At 38.0% G+C, this 24,706-nt stretch overlaps 1 protein-coding gene across 1 annotated transcript in view; it reads left to right on the top strand.

The window, feature by feature from the left end:
• The window catches only part of LOC121303876 (prostacyclin receptor-like), a 47,289-nt gene extending 27,281 nt beyond the window's left edge, over positions 1 to 20,008 (top strand). Inside the window, exon 2 of the mRNA XM_041234722.1 lies at positions 16,155 to 20,008. Coding sequence (XP_041090656.1) covers positions 16,155 to 16,421 — 267 coding nt within the window. The 3' untranslated portion in view covers positions 16,422 to 20,008. The remainder of the gene's footprint in view (positions 1 to 16,154) is intronic.
• Positions 20,009 to 24,706: the final 4,698 nt, after the last annotated feature.

Raw genomic sequence — 24,706 nt, 5'->3', positions numbered from 1 at the left:
TTGGTACCCTGCAATTGACCCCTTTTGTCCTATAAACAAATGCATTTGTTTTGTGTGTGAATTAAATAAGCACTAATAAAGTTTTGTTCATCACGTGACATAGTTTCATCAATTTTGGTGATGTTTCAGGAAAATTTGATTGTACATTTGGTCAAAGAACTGTCATGCTATTCAGCCTTGGTATTTACTTTTGTGCGCAAATACATTTCTAGGCGTCATTTTCATAAGTGCAAAAATGTTTAATTAAAAACAATAATAACTAAGATGTCGGGTTTCTTTATTAAAACAAAAAAAAGAATATTTGAGCTTGTAACACTAGCAAAAACTAGCACACTACAATAAAGAGCTGAACCCTGAACTCAGTACTATAGCTGGGGGATCAGCTCGTCCCCAGCTTTGTTTCCCATCTTTTTTCATTGCAATCGGTACTAAGTTAGTGCAGCTGGGGGTGATCCTGAGATAGTCCTGTATTAGCAAGTCCACAACTTAGTATGCAGGGTACTGAATCTACAAGTCCATTAAAACTGACCCAGGGTGCTTCTTTTTCATTTTGTAAGAGACATGTTTTTTTTTTTTTATCTCCTTTAAAAAAAAAAAAAAATAGTTGTTAATTATGGATCATGCATCATGTTGCCACCAAGTAAAGCTGTAGAACTGTAGAATTAAATTTTGCACAAGACACCGTTTGATTTATTACATATATGAATACTCCATACAGTGAAAACATGCATCCATGTAACTACTGTATACAAAACATCTGTTCAAACTTAAGAGCTGGCAAACAAAAAACAATCACGTGGGAAAAAAATCTAAATATATAAATAAAAAGTGACCATTTAGTTGACAAACTAATACATTACTGCCAAAACAAGAGGGGGAGGGGCGGTGGGGGGAGGGAGACATTCCTGACCCGTTGAGCTCTATACCCAATATATAAAATCACTAATGTATTAACAAGCTACTTCAGCCCAGCCTCCTCTTAACTACCCCCCACCCCCCCTTCCCCCTCTTTAGGAACAGGGGTTCGCTTTATGTGTGGTCTTTTGCAAATGTTAAATTCTGCGTAATAGATTTGGATATGCATGTGTCAAAAGGAAGCATTGGGTTGCATTGCAATGGGAGTTTAACTGCTCTGTACTGTACAGCTCATAGAGGGCTTATACTTGGACAGGTGTCAGATTATCATCATTTAAGCACTTGCTTCCATGTCAATATAAATCGAGTTGGCATGCACATAGGCTTCAGTATTCCTATTTCATGAGAATATGATGAAATCTGCACCTGTCCGTGTTACCTGAACAAACCTGTTTGGGATGTCTAACACCACACATGACTGAATCAAGGGTCAAGCTTCCACAGAATCAATAGGCTAAACCCGACGTAAACTGGGAAAATGGAGATAGACTGAAAACGCAATGACAGACCTAGGAGAATGGTTAATGCACATTAGCAAGTGTTCTAGAGGATTTTCATTAAAGGAATGCCTGGAAAGATTGTGTGCAGCTGAAAAACACTCATTCCAGAATGAATTGTAACCCGTTTCAGATTTGCTAATAAACAAACATTTATTGATTCCTTAAAACTTAACTAAAATACAGTTCTTTCCAACCAATACGTTTTCTCCCCACTCCTTCAAGAGAGTTTGTTTTGACTTGAACGGCAGTATTTTATGAACTCTCTTTAGTTCAATCACGCAATCCCTGAATATTAGTTCTATATTTGTTACATGAGTTGGCCTCTAGATCTTGTTGCTACTTTCAGTTATTACCTATGTTTGAAAGGGGCTTAGAGGTCAGTAATTCAGTAGTCTTTTATACATATCACCTCAGAAAACCTAGGTTCTTGCAACCTCAGGCTGCATGTGAAACGAGTATGGTGGTCTCAAGTGAGTTCCAAGTGGACATAAACATCAAGACGCTGATCCACCACAGAGCTCCTGAGTGTAAAGACCAGCTGTTGCAGAGAATTTCTGGGATGAGGGAATGTAATTGGTCGTTCTCCAATAAAAGCACCTAATAGTTAAGAAGGAAGACAGCATGTATTGCAGCATGTAAAACAACGTCTTCTTTTACTTCTGCGTCACAGGTTAAAGTGCATTGGGGTGCAAGTTGAAAAGCCTGGACTGTTGGAAGGAAATAGTCGTTTCCACCTATACAGCACTGGACCCTAACCCTAAGTATTAGCACTGCCACCCACAGTTATAAACATCAACATCACATGCAAAACAATTCTCGGCTTTACTTTTGCCCAGTTGTGTCTTGTTTAACTTTTATATTAGATATTTAAAATTAAAAAGACTTCTAGTGGAAACATTGTCATTGAATTTATTAAGTTGCTTGTAGTGTTTATGTAATCGTCACAATGTTTTGTTTTTTTTTATTTTTTCTGCTGGTTTGACTGATATCTGATTAGCTCAGCCTTATCAGTCTTTCAAAATGCCACATAATCTAAAATACAAGCATATCAAAAATTGCCATCTGCTGAATTTGTATAACGCGTTTGGATCATTGTGGGTGCTTTTACTGCGGTTTTCAAATTTGCAGAACTAAAAGATGGAAGAACAAAACAGGGTTTTGAGAAAACATTTTGCAATAAACTAGCCGAATGACAATGCAGTGTCATAGTACTGTTAATCTGTCACCACGGAAATTGCTGTCTATATGGAATACGAAGAACTCTCACATTGTGGGTGTTTTGACGTTGATGTTTTACAGCTATGGACAAAAGTTTTGCACCCATTTAATTTTTGGGAAAATAAATACAGGGTAGTGCCTTGTCTGAATTGTGGCACAGAGGTAATATTGACCCCTGTTTAGCAGGGTAGACAATCTGGAACTGGGAAGCCATTTTGAAAAATGACATGTTTGGGTAATAATGTGCTTCATGATGTGGTGCTAACAACACAATAACTGCATTGTTGTCATGTTTTCTACATTTTCTGTACATGCTCTCAAAATAGTAATCAGTAACTAAGTAAAAAGCCTTGGGGTGGGTATGGGACCTTAAAACTACTTGTATTTTCTACTATGTGTGAATTTGCTGTAGTTATGTACAGTACTCTTACACTGTCTGTCTTCTGCATAACATTTAAAAAATGGCAAGAGGGAGCAATATTTCTAACAGGGGGAGGGGCTTCAGAACATTGGCCCCCCAGCAGTTAAACGTAATTCTTCTATGGTGAGGCACCAGGGCAAGGGCACTGTGGCCCATGTGTTAATCCACCTCTGGGATTCATTTTAGAAGTGCAGAACCACACGCCCGGCTTTAATGGCGCTCAGCATTGCTATCGCAGTTTCATGAACAATAACTATTTTTTTGTTGTTTTTTGAAAGCAACAGCAAAAATAAATATAGTATTTCCATTAACACACAGGGGAGGTAATTACCTCTTTATTCCAGTTAGAGTTAACACTCGCTTTTTGGCAAGTTTCTGGCAGTAGAGGCAGCATGGCCATTTGAAATTACACTTTAAACCAACCAGAAAAATCCCTCAGGTCTCTGGAAGTGAAATTAGCCATTCCCCTCATTAAACTTCATCCTGATAGTATTGAATACTCGTACTGAATCCATTTTCCACTTTGCAGTGCAACAGTGCATCTAAAATAGATTTATTTTTGTTATTTCCCATGTTGTTAAAAAAAATATATATATATATATATATATATATATATATATATATATATATATATATAAACAATATATTAAATCAATGTCAAGCATTTGGAGCACAAGAATTGCCTTGCTTGTAGACAGTTTATTTAAGACTGAACTTTGGTAGCTAAGATGATCATTGTTTGACAGCAGAAACAAAGACTAGCAAAGGAGAAAAGTCTTTAGTTCCTGAACCTGCGTTTGTATGCACTGTACAGCCAAATAAGGAAAGCATAGATCAAAGGGCTTTACAACCCACTGTACCAGCTTTACCTCTACTGCTCATGCTGATATTTAGTGACAGTTTACTATAAAACACAGTAAAAGCATGGCATGACAAAGGTTTTAATGATGTGAAAATAAAAGCATGAAATAGCATGGAATTAGTTATTTCAATAACCCACACAACGGTGATTTTAAATACTGATGCTGTAGTGGGCAGTGTTGTGTGATGCACTGACGTTACGGATTCTGCCTCCTGTCGGCGAGATGAGACATTAAAAGCTCTCATCACAAATGCCGGCTCTTTTGCCAAATGGATAAGTCGCTCGCTTGCAGTGTGTGGGGGTCGCCAGTTCGTCCTGCCTGGTTCCACTGCCCGAAAACCTGTCAACCTCTTCACTCTGCGTTTTTATTATATTCAGAGATATTAATAAATGTATATAGTCATAGTTATACTATTTTGTTTTACATGGAAATATGTTATTTGCAAATCTAGGATCAACTATTTGGTTAATTAGATGCTAGAGATATGAGAGCTATGTATTGAAAACAGCCAGCCCGTTTATTTTGTTTTTTTTCCCCTAAAGCAAAAAATACATCTATTTGCAATTCCAAATAGAATACAAACATACATTGAAACTGCTCACAAAGCCAAAGCTACAATTAATTCCTTATTTTTGTAGACTCCTCTTCCCTCCAATAAATTCACATCACTTCTCATTTATCGTTGCAAAAGGTCTATATTGACAGCATTGGAAAGCGGACAGCTATGCTTATCAACACAGCAGACATCTATTTTGGACCCACCCTGTCTTCTGAAATAGAGAGCACAGCAAAGAAGTTAGAAAGAATGAAGGCAGATTACATAGGCTGCAATAACAATAACAATTGCCAACAACATTAGGAACACAGATGTCTTTCAGAAATATTTTCAGAAGAGTGGATTGTCAGTACGTTCTTGTTTTGATTAGTACAGCGCAAGAATTCAGTACATAATACATTGACATTATTTTTGTAAGGGGTGCTTTCTCATGCGGTGGCGCGAGCTGATGAAAACTGATAGTCAATGGAAAACAAGCATGGCCCGGGTCAAACTTGATATTAAAGCAAGATAAGCTTGGGTGGGATGCTTCAAAATGTATAAACCAAAAAAAAATAAAAAATAGATATGTGGAGCAGAGCAATTGCTCTGCACATGGGGAAATTAGTGTTGGTGTAATTTGCATGCGGAAATGGGTTTATTACGTTTATTATGATTGGCTGGGCCGATCCTTGACTAGCAGGTGGGCGGGTCTCCTCTGAGTGTCCGTCAGCAGCTGATGGGGATCGTTCTGGGCGACTGCAATGCCTTGCTACACAGACGGGTGCAGTGTACCTTCAGGAGGAGAGCTCTGCAGGAACTACAGCTATGCAACCCTTAAACTGCAACACAGTGTTTGTGAAGGCAATGCCCAGCCAAGGCCGTATGAAGCAGCAGGAGTCATCACATGAATGCCGGCTCATAACTAGGTTAGTTTAGGGGATATTGATTCCAAGTAATGTACAGCGAGGGTAACGTAATGGAGCAGGTTCCTGGAGCAGGACGCTTTATTCAGTAAGGCTAGCGCTCACTCTGTGTGGCACCTTTTATTTGTAGTTTTTGTACAGTGTTTTAATTTTGCCTTTTGTACAGCTTGCTGTACGTGTCCTCGGTGCACTACCATTGTTGGTAGCATCACATGACCCGTTTGTTTACTTTCGTTTTGTGTGTTAATAAATCCTGCGCCACCGAGCGGAGTTTCAACTCCCATGTCTCGGTCATGCATATCAGCAGTTACCCACACGCGTGACCCGTGTACCCTGTCACCATGTGCCATCAATTGCTGTACATAAGTAGTGTACCTTATCTCTTCACTCAGCACATGGCAAGGACACTAAAAGCACTTCCTGTATATGGTAAGATGTCAGAAGCTGGAATGCGTTTGTTTGGGTGTTTCCATAAGTATTTCCAGTACTGCAGAAACATAAATGGTCTTTAAGATAAACACGAGGCAGGCAGGTATTTTAAAATTAAACAAACAATTAACTACCGTAGCACTAATTGTTTAAAGCAAAGTGGAATGTATAAGACATCACTGGAAAAGTAGCATTAAAGTCAACCCTAACCCATACTTCAAGAAACCAGGGACAGAGGATACAGCTGGAAATTAAGAAAGTCTAAAGGACAGAGGCAAATCTGAAGGTACTGGAACACCACTTGAAGAATTCTACAAATTCAGATTTTATTTGTATACTGAACTTCTAGTAACACCCTAAAAAGGTCTCTAATTTCTACAGGTGTCTTTTGTCATCTTGCCAGAATGCTTTACTTTACGAGTCTGGCTTTGTTTGCATTTGTATCTATAATCGTATTGTTAGCCTTCTTAAAATAAGTTCTTAATGCTCTTTTCATTGCATCAAGAGGACTACTGGCTGAATCAGACAGCTGTGTGGGAAACGCGAGTCATGTGACTTAGCTTGCTTATGGGATTTCCTGCACGACTACACCACTGTTCTTCACACAGAGAAGGTAATGAATAGGTTACCCAAGCTGTTGATGGAGAATCACTGGGATCCTTTAAGACACAGCTTGGCAAAGTTTTGAGATCAATCAGCTACTAGGAACCAATCGAGCACAGCTGGGTGGAATGTCTTCCTCTTGTTTGTAAATGTTCTTATCTTTGGAATGGTTAGGGTAATAAAGGAAACCTCTCCAATATACCAACCGCCCTTTATATGGTTACAAGTGCGTTCGAATTACATGCTAAATTGATAAGATGATCAACTTATGATATGCTGCTCAATACTGTAAAAAGTTATTCAAATGTTGTCAAAACTTTTCTTGCACTTTTTTTTTTTTTAAAAACACAAGGTACAGTAAATAACAGACGACACAATTCCAGCAAAACTCAAGGCAAGTCTAAATAACACCATTTAAATTAAAGACAGGAGCTTAAACTCTCAAACAGTGTGTATGCGAGTCTCTTAAGTGTATTTTAGCCTTTAAAAATAAGTGTGTAAAGAGTGAAGGTATTTAGATGTGCCACCATTTAGATCAATGGAATAGATCCTGACACCTTTTCTGAGAGCTAGCTACAACAGTGGACTGAGCTGAAGCCCTTGGGTCCTCACAATAGCCCTGATTACTCTGCAAGCCTGTGCTTTTCTACTCCCTTGCAGGACTGTTTCCAAAACAAGTTAAGGAATTGTTACACCCGTTCTTGTTTTTATCTGTGAGCGACGCCACAGGGTATTATTCCAATATGTTTTCCAGTTGATTTAAAAAAAAAAAAAAAAAAAAAAAAAAATGTAACTTTAAACAGATGCACATTTTCTGCAGCAAGTTTTTTTTCTGGAATAAATTGTTTGCAAGTTCTAGTGGCTCCCTTTCCAACAGGGAATGTGCATCAGAGTCTTAATTTTATTCCAAAAGCCTCATCTGGCGGAAACGTTATCCAGGAACCCACCCATCCCTCTTATCGAACAGTCAAGACTATGCTTCATTCTTACACCATAACATTGTCTTTTTTCTTTTATGGAACCGTCGTGAAAACTAAGTCCATCTTCATTGCCAGTTAAAATCAATTTCTTTTTTTATGAGGAGATTTAATTATAAAAACGGACACTCAACATTGCAAAACAGAACAAGCGACCTATAAAAAGATAAAATTGCACACACAAGCCACTCGCTTTCTTACCAAGGGTGGGACTGCGCTGCTGCTAGTTGTTAACAACAAATGTTATTTAAACTTAACCATTTAAATACAACTGTTACACAATTATGTTTTGAATAGCATTCCAGCTCTCTCACGCTCCCGTTCTAATAGAGAGCTTTTATTAAAATCCCTTTGGGGTCCTTTATTCTACGACTCCATAACCCTGAGGAAACCAAGCAAACACAGGAGACCACAGCACTACCAGCAATGACAACACAATGGAAATATTGCACAAAGCAGTGGTCCAGATTAAGATACACCCTTTACTGGTACACCAATTGATTTCAGGTTTTTTTTTTATTTTATTTTTTTTGGAACGGGTTACCTAGCAATGTTGTTGATGCTTAATCATTGGGATTTTGAGATTCAACTTGACTTGGGAGATCATTCAGCTACTAAGAACCTAGGGAGCATTAATGGTCCTCCTCTCGTTCTTACCTCAAGAACCAAGCTCTGTGTCTCCTAACTTCATCCACCTGCTTTGAAGAAACATTTCCCCCATGCTGGATATATAATCAGCCATTTCTAAAAATGAAACCCAATGCTCAGTGGTGTAGTGCTATATTTAGAAGAGGGGGGGTTGCTATTATCTACACCCCACCCCCATACCACCTGCAGTCCTTGTTTCCCATACACTCAACAGAACTGCACATTATCACTAGCAGATAGGGTATTTGCAAGAGCTTACAATTGTACCAATTGATTACAAATTCAGACAAATCGGGTTTTGTAAAGCAACTAGACTTACAGCAATTTCTATTAAAGATAAATACTGTACATATTTTCAGAAGCAGTTTCATACACTAATACACACACGATTAAAATGCTGTCATCGTTATTATTCTTAGTCCTATGCGTAACACTCCCCCTTCTTGTATACTGAATGGTTTGGTCCAGAATCAGCCCATCTCATTGTCCTATTGCACCTGCTTAAGAACGAATGAGGCTGTAGTTTTGAAACAGAAGTGCATCCTTTCGCAAAAAAAAAAAAAAAAAAAGCTGCAAGGCTACAGGTACCGTTTATTATGCTTGCGCTGAAAATAGAGAAAAAAAATCACTTTGAAACAGAATAAGCATGTCTCATTAGAATCTCCCACAGAAAACTGGGGCAAAGTCATTTGATGAAGGATTCTTCTGAGCAAAGGGCCGGATTTGTTCTTTCAATAGCCCTCCATGGAGCGAAAGTTTACTAAATTTCCACCCACCCTATTCCACTGTATATAGTTTAAGATGTGAAGTAGAAATGTGACCCAGTCATCTTGGGATTAAGGACAGGAATAAGATTGGTCTTTGTTTAAATTAGCTACTATGAACCACAAGGCCTCTACCCCGCTCCCTCTAACACACTACTACTTCTCAGATTCAGTGTACAGCTATGGCCAAAAGTTTTGCATCACATACATATAAAATGTTGATCTTTTATTTAATATCATGTAATTGAAGAAACTGCAAAATGATAATCGCAAAAGTCTACCACAAGCCATAACAGTAGAATGGCATTTGATGTTAGATTTTTGAAATGTCACGTTTGTTGTCAGTTTCTTGTTAAGTTCATGGAAAACTACAGAGCGGTATGCAATTCAATATGTTAACGTAACATTATTCAGCAGGTTTCATTCGACTATGAAGCAAAATGTGTTCAACCTATAGCGTGATGCAAAACTTTTGGCCATAGATACATGTCCCTCCCTAATAAAACTGCATTGTGTATTGCTTACAATCCAAAAGCCCTTCAAATGAGTACAATAAGGTAATCGAGAGCCTGCCGAAATACCCCATACTGTACATGCTTTCAATATTAACTCTTACTGCTTTGACTAGGCGATTATTCAGAGCTACCCCTATACCCTTGCATGCAACAAAAGCCAGAATATAGTATAGAAAACATACAGTGCTCCATCAATAATCTTTAGCAGTAGAAATGTTATCTGGTTTTGAGATGAATGTAAGGCAGAGTTCCAATAGCCATAAAAAAAAGGAACAGAAATTGGTTAAGTTTACTAAAAAGTTGACTAAATAGCCACTATTTAACTCTAACCCTAACCCTAACCCTAACCCTAACCCTAACCACTACTAGATATCCCAGCAGTCATCTGCTGTTTATTTAAATACAGCATATTTTTGGACTGCTTGTGCTTTTATCTAACCCTACGGGATTGTCCTTGCGGTCTTTTGAAACCAGAATGGTATACTTCAAAACAGCCCTACTGTGGAACTCAATGAACCACATGTGACTCAAAGACTATACTTAAAGCTTTTTTCCCCCCTTTAAATGTAGCCATTGTTGTGCAATATATAGTTCCCTGTGAATTCTAATTTCTGAAAGATTAGTGTAAAAATCCATTTTTTTAAATCAATTAAATGCAGCAAGTGTTTGCCTTATTGACACACTACTGGTTACACTGCGTTCAGGAACCTGGCAGCCAGTTCGGTTTGCTTCCGGAAAATGACTGAACACACACTGCACAGAGCTGAATGACATGTCTTCAAAATGTTTTCAACGAAAAAGACACCAGCTACGTCAAAGATCCGAAATATCTCTGCTAAAGGTCGTTCTAGTAGAAGGAGACATTTGTAGGTGTTTTTTTTTTTTTATTTGATGTTTTAAAGCCTCTCTCAATATAGCTCCTATACAGCTGGTTTCACATCTTGATTAGCACTGCCTTACCCAAAGTAACACTGTCTGCACTATAGAAGTACCTGGCTGTGGGTGTAAGTATCGCTGTATTTGTTGGGTATTTCTTATCTACTGGTGTTGTAGGGGGACAGGTTAATGATTACCCTCTGGTTTACCAGCTTAAAAAGTCACTGGGTGTGCATGCTCACCTCAAGTGCCTTGTACAATAATCCATCCACTGGAAGAACTTAAACTGGGAGTGAATGTGCTCATACTCCCTTCTCATTGGCGCAGAGCCACAGAAATGCACCGGCAGCCTTTCCTTTCTACCCACCCTCTGCGTTGGGTTAAGCACGAAAGTTTTATTAGGCCATGCCACTAATTAAATAAGAATGTCACACCTTACACCACATAGTCTTTAGGGTACTGTGTAAATGTTTGGCTGCTGCTACAAGTCTTGTAAAAGTTATTTTGTAGGCACTAAATGTTGCTGGTATGGTAGATGGTTCTATTGGAGTTCTCTTGACCCCGGAGATGTTGGCTTTGCAAGCTCGCAGTGGCCTGCCTCCAAAACTGGATTCAAAAGTAAAAACTAGCCCTATTCCCAACGTTGAAACACACTCATTATTGAATGTCACAACAATGTTTGCTATTCATTAAACTTTACTTTTAAAGTTGTTAATAAAAACATACTTTGAAACATTCTTTAAATAAAGGGCTTATTTCATGGTCTACTGTTAAGATGTCGCCACTGCCTCGGAATAACTCATCGATAAATTGTCCAGAAATTATTTTGATTTATGAGGAGGAAGATAAAAAAAAAAAAGTCTTCAAATTCAAGAAAAACAATGTATAACAATGAAAAGAGAAATATGTACCACATTAAAACAGCACTATAAATTAGCAGGGCTGTATTTCTCAGGGTATGAAATTGCTTATTTCCTGGCATTTCAGGGTCTAGGTATTTCACAATTAAATATTACATTTGTTAGAAGTAGAAGAAATAGCATTGTCATATTCAAAACTGATAATTCTCAAGTTATTATACAAATGTTCCTAAACATTTAACTGCTTACCTAAAAACAGTAAATGCAAAATTGTAGACTATTTTGTAGACCTGTGAAACGTCTACTTCTTGTACTGACCAGAGTGACCTATAGCAGTAATATTTCTGATCTTTGATACAGCTGGAATCTTATGTTGAAGACATTTTAAAGAAATTGTGCAGCTCTATGCAGGCATGGAGACTGAACTGCCCCCCCCCCCCAAGAGAAAGGGTACTCCCTTCAGTACAGGGCAGGCTTGAGGCATGGAGACTGAACTGCTCCCTCACCCCCCCCCAAGAGAAAGGGTGCTCCCTTCAGTCCAGGGCAGGCTTGATGCATCTTCACTTGCCACTATTGGTAGCTTTATTCCCTGTGGATAGAGAGGACTACTATAAGTATCCAGTATGCCTTTCATGAGCACCAAATTGCATGGGAATGAAATCACTTTCTTCTCTTGCATCCCAAGTATGATATAATAATTGTGTTAAGATCTGTGCCGATTCCTAAAAAATCTCAAAATGCCATGACCCAATAAAGGGTTTGATGTGCCCCAGGACAGTTGCCTTAATAAATGGAAAATGTGATTTGAAAGTCATGAGCACCATTTCACTTGTGGCTTAAAATTGAATGGTGTTTCAGTGTGTGGGACAGCTTTTAATCAGCATTTCAAAATGACTTTGCCGAATAGAAAGCGAATACAAGTGTTTCCAAAGAGATTCCTAAACACTGTCTTAATTTTGTGCAACTAGACATGAAATTAAGTTTTAAGAATGAAGCCTACTGTTGGGTATTCTCTCTTCAACCAGTAGTGTGTCAGACCCATGCTGTTGCAAAAAATGATATCAAATAAAACCGGGGGGGGGGGGGGGGGGGGGGGGGCGGTACCATTCAGTGAACAAAAATTGTAAAGGGTACTTTAGCTGAAACCTCCTGACAGAGGTAGTTTAAAAATAAAAAAAAAATAAAAATGGAGGAATAACTTTTAAAAGATACAAAACTAAGTATTTTTATTAATACATTTTAACTACAATATTTCTTTATGTGTGGATACACAATGGGTTTGACAAACAGTATGTTCTAATTGGTCAAAACCCTGGTAAAAAAAAAAAAGATACACACCAGTATTATATCCTTGCAAATAATGGGTATAAAAAAAAAGAAAATCCATTCATAACAGCATGAGAAAATGTGAGTGAGGAGGCCATCAGTGCTTTCCCCCTATCCCTTCTCTGTTCTATTAACTGTCCTAAGACAGCATTTACTTGATATGCTGTCTTTTTATCACAGTTGATCACACACACATACATAATGGCACCTATAACCCCAGACCCCTAGCTGTATAATTGTGAAGGTTTCACAGGAAAGTAAATGCACTGGATCAGTCTAAAAAGGGATTCCAACAGACTCCACTCTGTAAAATGTCACAGCATGGATTGAAAATCAAATCAAAGCTTGGAAATACATTTCAACCCCAGGTGAAATGTATTAAGCACAACCGTGGCCGATAAAACATTACAAAACCCTAAATATAGTAAACCAGAGCCACTGGGAGATTACGCATCACTTAAACCAAAGGGCTGAGGAATCAATACCAGCAAGGCTGTCTGTAGAAAAAGATGAATTCCATACCACATGTCACAGGGTTGCATTGCAGGCCCAGGTGGCATCAGCAGGGGCAGAGGCATGGAAAGCTGCAGCTTAAAGCATTGGTGTGCATTAATAAACAAAAACACAGCAATCAAAACAAAAAGGCTCATGGGCCAAAACAAAGGTTTCAACATAATACAAAAAGCATACGCTGTGCATTCTCATTCACTATTAACAAAATACAACATCAAAGCTTCCAAAACGGCAACACAAACACTCACCAAAAACTCCTCTCCAAGCAAAGGCTCTTTCTTTTTATAGCATGTGGCTGGAACCTAATTATCATTGATTATTGAATTTTGCTCCAGCCACATTCTCACGTGTATTTTGGCAGGGATAGGAAATTAACCCAATCCCTGCCAAACACCACAAACTCTGCCCTGCCACACCGAATTACAGGTTTGGAGTAGAATTGCGATTTAAGATTATTTGATTTATGTGCAGACATTCCTAGAGCATAAAGGCTAGACATGGAAATAAGGAGAAACCCATACAAGTGTATACAGAGCAGGGTATTAAGCCTGCGGAAACAATCAAATAGTGCTGCAGTTTTCGCTCGTTCGGTCCACATTATTAAATTCCAGAGCGGTCTGCCATCAATCTGCATCTTGGCTGATATTTACAAACCTCAGACAATGCTTTTTCAGCTAACAAAGTAAGTCCCTAATTATAAACAGGACTTCATTCAACTGATCTTTAAAAGTTTGGAATTGCAAATAAAAAAATAAGCTCCCCTGAGCCTTTTAAAAGTTTGCATGGAAATTGTGCAGCTTTTCCCATGCTTATAGTATGCGTTAACGTCTCTGGGCTTTACAAAGCGTACCTGTGCTTTACCATGCTTACAATATGCTTTGTTGTACTTTGCTATAGTTTTACTATAGTCAGGTTTCATAAGGGTGTTTCAAATGTGCTAAATTTAATTATGATATGATGGAAGACTATAAAAGTAAAACAGATAGACTTCTGTGTCTCGCAGAGAAACTTCTAGAGAATAATAGATGTCAGCTATGGTATTTTAATTCAGTAAATCTGTATCTAATAGAGAAATGATTATAGATTTAAACACTGACGGAAAAATAATCACTGTATTACTTTCATCGTTTAATTTGGGAGCGTTTCTGTTTGGGTTTCTGGCAGGGAGCGATATGTACCCTGAGCTATGAAGTAAAGAGAAGATAAGAGTTTTACACAGTGCATATTATCTATGGAAATTGCTTATTGGAGAGCATAAAATAAAAACGAATCTTATCAAACTAGTAAGAAGTAATTATTCTAGCCTTCTCGGTCCTCCATCTGAAACAAAGTAATTCTGCTAGTTGGAATTATTATTATTATGTACTGTTTTTACACTGTTGAATCTGCTAGTTAATGTTGAATTGCTCCTTGTTCTGTTCACAATAGAAACTATTCCCAGATTTGATGGCTTAGTTTGTTTACACACGGTAACATTACTCTGGCAGTAAATTTGAACGCAGACTCAAATTAAAACATTTTGTAGTATTCTTAAGATTCGTAGTACAGGTAGAAAAAAAAAAAATCCTAGCAAAAGTGAAATTGGAAACCAAGTATTGCAGTCTTTATTTTGTTTACTATGTTTTTATTTTTCTCAGACCATTTCCAACATACTTCTGTGCTATAAGTGAAACAGCTCGTTTAAATGTAATTAAAAACAATTCATAGTAAAAGCTTAAAAACAGACATAGTGTACATTTTTTTTTTTTACTATTTTTGGCTTGTGTTACAAGCACAATAGAATATAAACTTTCTTCCCAATTTAAAACGTCCAATTACACTCCCTCACCACAGGCATTTCCCACAAAAACATAGGAGAACAGAAGGTCTGAGGCTTTCTACAAATCCAAAACCAAGCCAACTACCTCTTAAGACCCAGGGGATGGATGAAATTAAGTTTTAATAAAGTATTAGGTATTGTCAACGAGTAAGTATTTTAAAATTACAACTAGAAATCAGGTGGTGTTACGCCAATCACTAAAAATTTGGGAATTTGGCTTTGAGTTTTCCAAACACATACAGTATTGAGCTATATCATCGCGAGTTTCCTGAAAGGAAAAAAAATATATACATTTAGTAAGATTTATGAACATGAGGAGGTCATCCGGCCCATTTAACTTGTTCGGTTCCTAGTAGCCAATTGACCTCAGAACTTTGTCAAGTTGGGTCTTAAAGGATCCCAGTGATTTTGCCTCAGTTTTATAAATAGGCAGCCCATTTCATTCCCTCGCCACTATCTGTCTGAAGAAGTGTCTCTTACCCTCTGTCCTAAGCCTAATCTCGGGTTTGTGTGCTCCGCTTAATGCAACGTTGTGGGTTAACTATTGTATAGAATTCTAAAATGTATTTAAAAAAAAAAAAAAAAAACACACTGCTTAGAAAACCCCAAATTACAGCTAATTTCTGGTTTGGTAACTTAGACAGTTTGGAGTAAATAGAAATTTATTGACAGTGTTTACTGATCCAAATCTTCACCTACTTTAAGTGATAAAAGGTCTGGTTACCTTTTGTAATCTGTTGATCATTTCCTCTTCAATGTATCAGTTAAGTGTTTGTTTGCATGGTCACAGGTGCTTGTGGTAAGCGCTTCTTCGAATCCTCAGCAGCAAAGGATTGGAAGAAGAGGTTGAAGTGATCCCTTTAGTAGCTCTCAGTCTCTGTTATTGTTAATCGATATTTGTACCTGCCGACGTGGTATGCATTGATTCCTCTATGTATTAGTTTTAGTGTTTGTTTGTATAGTGCTTGTGATGTTTGCTTTGGGGGCCTCTTGTGCAGTTTAACGTGTAGACAGGCTAATGAGAAGTTGGAAACAGCAACACATATAACATAAAAAGCTTAATTTGAATGGAATTAGAAAGGCTGTTGGTCCCAGCAGTTAGGATATCCCAAACAAGTTCAAAACCAGCAGATATAGAAAAAATGGTCAGTTAAAGCAACAGAACCCAGAAACATTGAGAATGATAGCAAGCACCATAAATAGCAAAGGAACTGTAAAATGACTTTTGAAGGTACCTAAGATTCTAATTCCACCATATTCCATCTTTAATACCAAAATAATTAAAACAACAATACACACTGTAGGAAATAATGCTAGAAATAGATCCTCTGCAAAGACTTGTCATCAACCCAGTTTATCAATATTCTGCTACTGTGGGACAACACCATACTGCATACTACTTAACGCTTGCCACTTTCCTAATATCAAATTCTTTTTCATTGGCAGATCCGTGGGTTTATCAGTGCGATTTCTCCAGACGGCAACGATCACGAGGACCTGCTGGCGTTCCGCTTCTCTGCCATGAATCCCATCGTGGACCCCTGGATTTTCATCATTTTCCGGAAAACTGTGTTCCGCAACGTCGGCTCCCTGCTGTGCTGCCGTTTCTCGACGACGACACTCAAAAGCAACACATACCAGGATCCTAGCAAGCTGCAGTCCATGCCCTGCAACGAGCAGAACTACAGCAGCCTGCAAGTAGCCCTGCACTGAGTGAGGCTGCTGCCAGACAAAAACAGACAAGAAACTCCTGGGGTGTGCAGAAAACTTAAACTGCTGGCTGAAATTGTGCCCCCCGTTCCTCTAGTCCGTAGCTACTGTTCAGCAGAACTCAAACTTTCGAGTTGCCAATAAGCTAGGTAAAATAGCAAGTGTTGTATTAAACATATCCATGTTTGTGGCTAGATTTCTTTCCACCGTTGCTACAAATATGATGCACACAGTGTCACCAGGGAATCACTACAGCAAGCAAAGTCTTTTGCACTTGTGACAAATAACAGAAAGAACAAAACAAATACATTTTCAGTGTCACAGGGACAGGTCATGGGGACAGGTTTTGACACATATAGCTCTACTGAGCTTGCAGTATATGGAAAACAAGGTATCGAGTCAGCCATCAACTTGGTATTCAATTGTCTGGTTTTGGTCACTTAGCAACCCTAACATAACTGTGCCGAGTATGACCGTCAGTCACTAAGTATCACGTGCGACGGCCTATTCTCACAATCTAAACTCCTCCGGTGTTCGAGGGAATACGTAGGGTCTGACATGGTTTTAAGGTAAAAGTATAGGAAGCCAAGCAGACCAACATTTTGGCTAACCTTTTCAGTGTAATGGTTTCACGACAAATGCCCAAAAGCTTCCTTCACAACTTTCCACTCCTCGTCTAGATCTGACCAAAGGTGTATTTTGAATTGAAAAATTGTCTGGACAAATTCACGTTGAATAATAGTCACACCTAGCAGTACAGTAGACTCCTACCCTTCTTGACAGACCCAAGACTGGGCATCTATTAATGGCATTCCTGCTAGTAGCCTGTCATGGCATCCATTTCTGTTGATTACATTCTAGTTAAATTAAAAAAAAAAAAAAAATGCAGTCCTGTTTTGCCCTCCAGTCATTTTGCTATTGCAATTATTGTTATTGTGTTTTAATCCATGTTTGGGATCTGTGGGTGTGTCAGTAACATTGTGAATTATTGCCGATTCGCCGTTTTTTGGACTAGACTGCTTATTGAACAGCATGCTAAAGCCCTATCAGCACTGGCCAGTATTCCTGTGTTAAGCTACCCATGCGAATAACGCAGTGGTCAAGTCACTTATCCCTGGAACGATCTCAATTGCGATTTCAGTTGTAACTTGTTTTTTGTTTGTTTGTTTTAAATCAACGAAAAGTGTAACCAGGTCTATAGATCAACAGTGTCAATGACAGTAATCCACCAGGACAGCTTTCAATACAAACCTGATTTCAAAAGGCACCTTCGTTTGATCGGTCAACCCTAGCACTTTGGTATGTTATTGGCCGTTTCGTTCTTGACGTCTTCATGTGGTATCTTGCGCGAGTCAATTATAGGAGTGACAGCAAGCTCTTCCGAGTCATACTTCCAAACCCTCACAGTCCGAACTTCTGGAAGAAGAGAAAACAACCTTCCACACAGACTCAAATGCAGCTTCCGGATTGAATATTTCTTCTTGAAAAAACAATGCACGGAAGATGCTGAGGAAGCCATCACATTTGGAGAATGTTTGTATTAAAAAAAACATGTAAAACAATGGTAAACTGTAATAAATGCATATTATAACCATGGGTAAAGCATTGGAAAAAGCACATTTACAGTGGTAAACTTTTATAAGGGATAGTTTAGGCATTAATGTTTGTTAAGATCCTGAAATTTGACCATCTCTGTTAAACATCCTGATGAAATTTTGGCAAAAGGTTACATTTATTTACTTCTTTTTTTAAAGTTCAGTGTTTTCTTTCCCTTCTTTGCAAGAACAAAAACCCATAAGGTGAAGAAAATCTGTGAACATTAAATCACACATTTGCTCCGAGTTTTCACAGCAAAACAAAGTGTATGGACTCTGAACAGAGTGTGTAAAGCTGTGTCCAAGATGACAGTACGTAGCTATTTAGCTACTCTTGGAGATGGTGCAGTAAGAATTTACGCCTCTGAGTTACACCTTGTTGTATTACAACCAGTGACAGTGTTGTGCCTAAAGGGTTTGAAGTTGAGGTTTTGGCTAAATACAACTGGAAAGCCTGGATTAAAACCTGCCACTGAAGTCGATCAGCGATCCTCAACGCTGTATCTGAGGGCAAAGTTGAGAGACCACCACGCCAAAATAATCAGTACTACTGCAATAGGAGTACACAGAAGTCGGAACTAAACACATTGCAATCGCTTTACTCTTCTGTGCCCTAAAGAAGAGCCATCTGTCCTGTAAATCTGCAAACTGGTGTCTTTTTAAAACATGCGAGAAAAGGTCATTTAAAGTCAAAAGCGAGAAACTTGATTGCAAGACTTGCACAGTTGCAGGAAGTGGATCAGTTGAGTAGATTGTCTGTTTCACCAGCTTTAGACTGTCAAGAGCTGGTCTAGTATTTACAAATGTGAGACAGAAGAGCACTTCTATTAGTTTCAACTCTTAATTGGTCATGGTTTTTCAGATTTGAAAAATAATGTTACAACGCAGTGGGCCTCAATCTTTTTGTAACTAGAACCCCCGTTTGAGTGTCTTGGGGCTGCTGGAACCTCCTAATGTCCCTTTATTAATACATCTATACCTGTATATTACTGAATTTTTAGACTCCTAACACAACTGTCTACAAAAACAAAAGCGAAGAGATTATTAATTTCTCGCTGCAGTGATAACAAATGGAAAATAAGGACCCGAGTTGGTCTGCTTGTGCTGAAGTTGTTTCGTGACTCCCCCTGAAATTCTTTTCCGACCCAAGACTTCTAAAAGTATATATTTATTATATAGGGGCACCATTAATTATTATTGAAATGTTTACAGCCATAGTTTTATATATTACAAGTTTTAAAAATAATACAAAATTCTTTGTACCGGATTATTCACTTGACGCTTTCATAAGCATAATGTGTCATTCAACACTGGTATAGTTCAAATAAATAGTTTATTCTAGGCAACTGTAAATTGTATTTAAATGTTAATTTTAGGCTTCTTTGTCATTTACTTCGCTTTACAGACTCGAATACATTAAACAATGTATTTATCATTTTTGGTGCCACTGTAAAATTATTTTATAGAACAATTCTAAGTTGTCTAAGTTATTGAGTGTATACGTTTAAATACGTGAATGACATTGACCTCTAAAGCTTTGTTAGCATTTAAACAGGTGTGCCCATGGTTGCAGTCTTCTGTGGTTTGGGTCTATTGTGCAATAAGTCTTCTAGCTTGATTCTACATCCTGCAGTTCTGCAAACAATGCCATTCCAGGAACCCTGGGAAACTGATGGACACCTTGCTCAGCCATTGAAGGAGAATGAGATCCCTCCACTTCATTATTGCTGAATAGCTGCAAGCAATCTTCTAGATCACACAGCATGTCACTTGGCCACACCCATTTACACAAACTTCAGACTCTGCGATTTTCAAATTCATAGCTCATAGTTGCATTTACTAATCAAATATCACACCTTTATCACCGATTAGCGTCCAGTGTTCCCATTTGAAAATCCACTTATTCAAAATTGTTTCTAAAATGATCAGGCTGTGTGGTACAGTGGTTAAAGAAACAGCAGACTGCTAACCAGGAGATCCCTGGTTCAAATCCCAGCTCAGACACTGACTCACTGTATGACCCTGAGCAAGTCACTTAACCTCCTTGTGTTCAGTTGTAGAGGTGTTGTTGCAAGTGACTCTGCAGCTGATGCATAGTTCACATACCTTAGTCTTGTATCTTGTGAAGCACTTTGTGATGGTGGTCCACTATGAAACATTATTATTATGACTGTACCAGCAGTCTGGGTCTTGCTAAACCTTGATCAGCGTGACATGTCATTGTTAGTCTTTCACCACAGTGGTGTTTACCCACATTACCAGTCAGGAAATATAGGATCTCTGGATGTTTAAGCCTTTGTGAGCACATGTCAGTCTTCTAATCTGTAAACTGTAAGCAGCACTTCCTGACGTGTAGCACCAATGCTGCTCCATCAGTCCTTGTATTCCATCAGTCTGATGTATGAAGGTATGTTACACCTTATTTTTACTCGACTAGACATGTCTACATTCACCCTGCAGTACTGGCTTTTGTCGTGTGGTACATATAAATATATACAGCTCTGGCCAACCCAAAGTTTTGCATCACCTAGACCTTTTGGTGAGATATATATGAACATAATGTAGATATTTAATGTAACATCATGATAGAAACACCATTGTGAGTAAGCAAGCAATCAGCCACAAGATGCATTGTCCTGTGTGTGCAGAAACGCTCTTGTTAGCAGCCTGTGGTGACCATTCTTAACTGTGCTGTCCCAAAGACAGGACAATGGAGCCCTGAGCAGTTTATAAGAGGTTCAAATTAGCATGTTAAAGCTACTTCTGTTAGACCTTAAATTGACGTCACTTATAAGAGAGCTGGTGCAACATCTGGCATTGCGTGGGAAATTCAGAATACATCCGACAAAGCAAATCGGAATATGTGGGTCACTGGCAGACAGACACAACCTTCTGACAAGCATGTATTGGATAAATGAGCGAGTTTAGAGGTGTGAATTGCACCTTGTTTTATACCAATAATCAGTTTCTACAGTTAATTCAGTTTCTATAACAGTGACTGTCAAGGCAAGCAGAATTCATTGCTGAAAAAAAAAAGTCAAATTAATATAAAATCACCAATGACTATCGGACACTCAATAGTGCAACATTTAGAAATGCTTAAACGAATCCATTCAATGACGGAGGTTTCAATCAGAAGTCTTACTCAATGCCTTTGAATTTATTCATTTCTTGTGGAATTTAAAAGGAAGTAAAAACCCTGACCCTCTGAATTGGTGGTAAATTGAATATTTTTAAGGTCATTGAATATTCGTGAAACAGTTTAGCTACGATTATCTATATATTTACAGCAGCAAGCAAGGAACGGAATTAAACGGGCAATTAATGCTCACAGTTCTAGAATATGGATATCATTAATGTGCGACATCATTGGCGAGACAGACTACTTCTCAGAATATTTTACACATAAAATGATGTGCTCAGGGTTACCACGACATTAAGTAAGGGGTCACATAGACTAAACTGGGCAGCAAAATCCCCACCACTAATCGTGCTGCGTTTTATCACGTGTACTTGTTAGAGTAGTGCTCCTTCTTACCTTGCCATTAAAAACAAATGCTATTGATTATGGATTCATCACCGATTCAATCTTTCAACACGTCAAAGTGTAACTGTATAAGCACAAGCTGTGTTCATGGTATCTGCTATGGTGCTGTGTCACCCATTGAGTCTCTGTGTGTATTAACTTACAGTAGAGTTCAAACTCATGAACCCACCTGCCTAATAACAAGTCAAATATTGCTGCCAGTAAATCATTTCACATCATCTCCAATATTGAAGCAGCACACCTTTTACATGAAGGGCCATTAAGCAGTGAAATCTGAAAGCAATTAATTGTGCAGTCTTGGAGATTTGAAAATGGTGGTATCCAGACAGAGATAGGAATTCAGAAATCAAAGCTACTCAAATTCCCATTGATGGCTATTGACCCTTCCAAATTCCAAAGGCAATAGAACAGAGATACAGCGATGGCCAATAATCAAGCCTATATAAACGTAGCGGATATTGGTTGTTTGTCCATGACTATAAAAACGCTTAATAGTGGTTTATTTAAAGATACTAAAAGAAACTAAGTAAATTCAATGACAATGTTTCAGCTTTTAATTAAAATGTGTGTCATTGTCTTTACTTGGTTTCTTTTAGTTTTTCTAAATTACATTGTTTGTTGCATTTCTAGGTCTGCTGGACTAAGGCAGGTGGGTTCATGTCTTTATAGCCTGTAGACGCTAGCTTGGTAATCTGCTAACTGAGCCTCTGTGTGCATTTCCATATAGCCCAGCTTCCTCTCTGCTGGCCACTTTGAAGAACGCTACAGCTCTAGAGCTGTCTAGTCCTAGAATAATTCTTTCAGTGTTAAAATGTGTGCAATTGTTCTGCTCTGTTTCAGCATACTGGACATAACTACTATAATAATAAAAAAAAAGCATGTGGTGTCATAAAAATGTTTCCTTTTGGTTTTTCTTCAATTCGTAGCTTTTACCTGACTGGTAAAATCTATTGCCATCTTACAGTTCTATCTCTACAGTCTCAGCAGATAATGGCAGATTTTTATTTTTTATTTTTTAATGATTTTGTTTTTGTTTTTAAAGTCACATTAGAGACTCTGACTTTAATAAAAAGCATTATACATTCCCCGTCTGTGAATGGCTTTCCAATTTCCCCGAGCTGCGACAAAAACTAGCGGTAGTCGTGTTGCTTGATGATTTTACCGTTTCAGCGGATTTGGCGTGTTTTGTTGAAACGCGATATTTGATATTCTTGTTGTTGGCGAGTTTTTCGTTACAAATTTGAAGTACGTGCGAGAAAGTCAGCGAACCCTCAATCTGCCTGCCAGATTGAGTCTTTGTCGTTTAAAAATGTTTCACGGATTTAAAAAAAAAAAAAAAACCGAACAGCTCTTTGATTATGGGGAGTATTATATATTAAGGAGTCACACCTTTCTAATCAGAGACTGGCGAGCCATGAGTTCCAACCCCTGCCTTAACGCAATCTGGAGGCACCTATACTCTATCATGCACTGCCAAATAATACTTTCATTACAGTGCATTTGTACAGGAAATCTTTGTTGTTATCACCTACATCTAAGCATTACCCTTTTCTTTTTATAGGTTCATATTTTCCCTGTGCTCTTTGCCAAGTAGAATCTGTTTCTAAAAGATTACATTACAAAGGAGAAGTTGGTTTGTGCACGTGTTCCTACTTGCCTTGGACATTTATAACAAAAAAAACAAAACACTCTTAAGTATTTAGGGATTTGCAATGGACAAAATTACCAAGGTGTTTGGGAGTGTTCCAGGTTGATAGTTGTATGGTTTTAATTCAAATGGATCACCCACATTATACATAGCAATACATAATTATATATAAAACCAACAATGTAAGGTGAACAAGAGCCTTCAAGCACATTCACAGTAATTGAGGTGTTATTTTGTTGAATATTCCATAATACTAACCTGCTCTAACAGATTCCACAGATTAAAGTCCATTGTATGCATGTCATTTGTCTCATTAAAACTGTAACCACCCAAGCCAAAAAAAAAAAAGCACAACAGCTACACATGCTGGAAAACTGTTACCATTTCATATGTATTGAGTTTTATGGAAATGTGAGGGCTCAAATCCTGTAGTTTAAAATAATTAATAAATCGTACCTTTCATTTATCGTTGGGTTTGAATGTGCAGCAAACATAGGTTTTCATCTTTAAACATGCTATCTGTGCTACACTAGGTTTAAACTGTTATCAGTGTTCATTCTTCGCTGTCAGGAAGTCTGTTACACTAGCACTTCCTAGGTCATTCCACCTCAGCAGTGTCTTACGGATTAAGACATGTTACTGGCTACAAAACACGTCAGTCAAAAAAAGGAAAGCAGCTGGTTGGTTACTGACAGGAAAGAACCCTGGGTGTGTGTGTTTTTTTAAAGGAGGTTTTTATCAATATAAAAAAGTTTAAGTCATATAGTCAGTTTTAGATTGCTGTTGATTTCTTTAACAGTCTGCAACAGTTACCAAGCATATCAAACATGATTTTATTCCCCAAACAGACTTATTATAACATAGTTCATCATGTAACATAGAGACGGCCATCCCAGCGGCCGTAGCAATCCACAGTTCTTTCTGTGGAGCTTTTTCATGAATAATATCATCAAGGCCATTATTAAAGCAGCTGTCTAATATTTTCGGCACCCACTTTATTGGTGCAATAAGAAACAATTCTGAGGTCAGCTGTTCGTGACAAATCACACATAAGAAAATACAATTATCCCAATTAATACAGCTATGGGTGTTTTACACTTAATTTCACTGTTCTTTTCCCTAATTAGGTACATTTTTAGGGCAAAGGGCCAAGAAGAAAACTATTAATAGTATTCCAACATTTGAAGACATTGAAAAAGACATCTTCAGCCTTCACTGAATGTATTACGTTTTCAACATTAAACTAGGTAACTCTGGGAAGTATGCACTCAGAATCTGTTTTCTGCATTTGTAGTGTGAATATTATCATAGCATCTCTGCATTGCATTGATAAGCACATCATCTATATCAATTGAACGAATTTCCTTCAGTGACATTCATCCACCCCCACTGTTGCTGTGTATTGGTACTATCACCAACACAAGTTGATCTTGATGACCTAAATGTTTGCCAAAGCATGTCTAGATTAAGTTTGATTACAATTAGTGTTTCTCTAGCT

The sequence above is a fragment of the Polyodon spathula genome, chromosome 35, assembly GCF_017654505.1.
Source record: "Polyodon spathula isolate WHYD16114869_AA chromosome 35, ASM1765450v1, whole genome shotgun sequence".
NCBI classification, from domain to species: domain Eukaryota; kingdom Metazoa; phylum Chordata; class Actinopteri; order Acipenseriformes; family Polyodontidae; genus Polyodon; species Polyodon spathula.
This window is presented reverse-complemented; position numbering and strand designations above follow the sequence as displayed.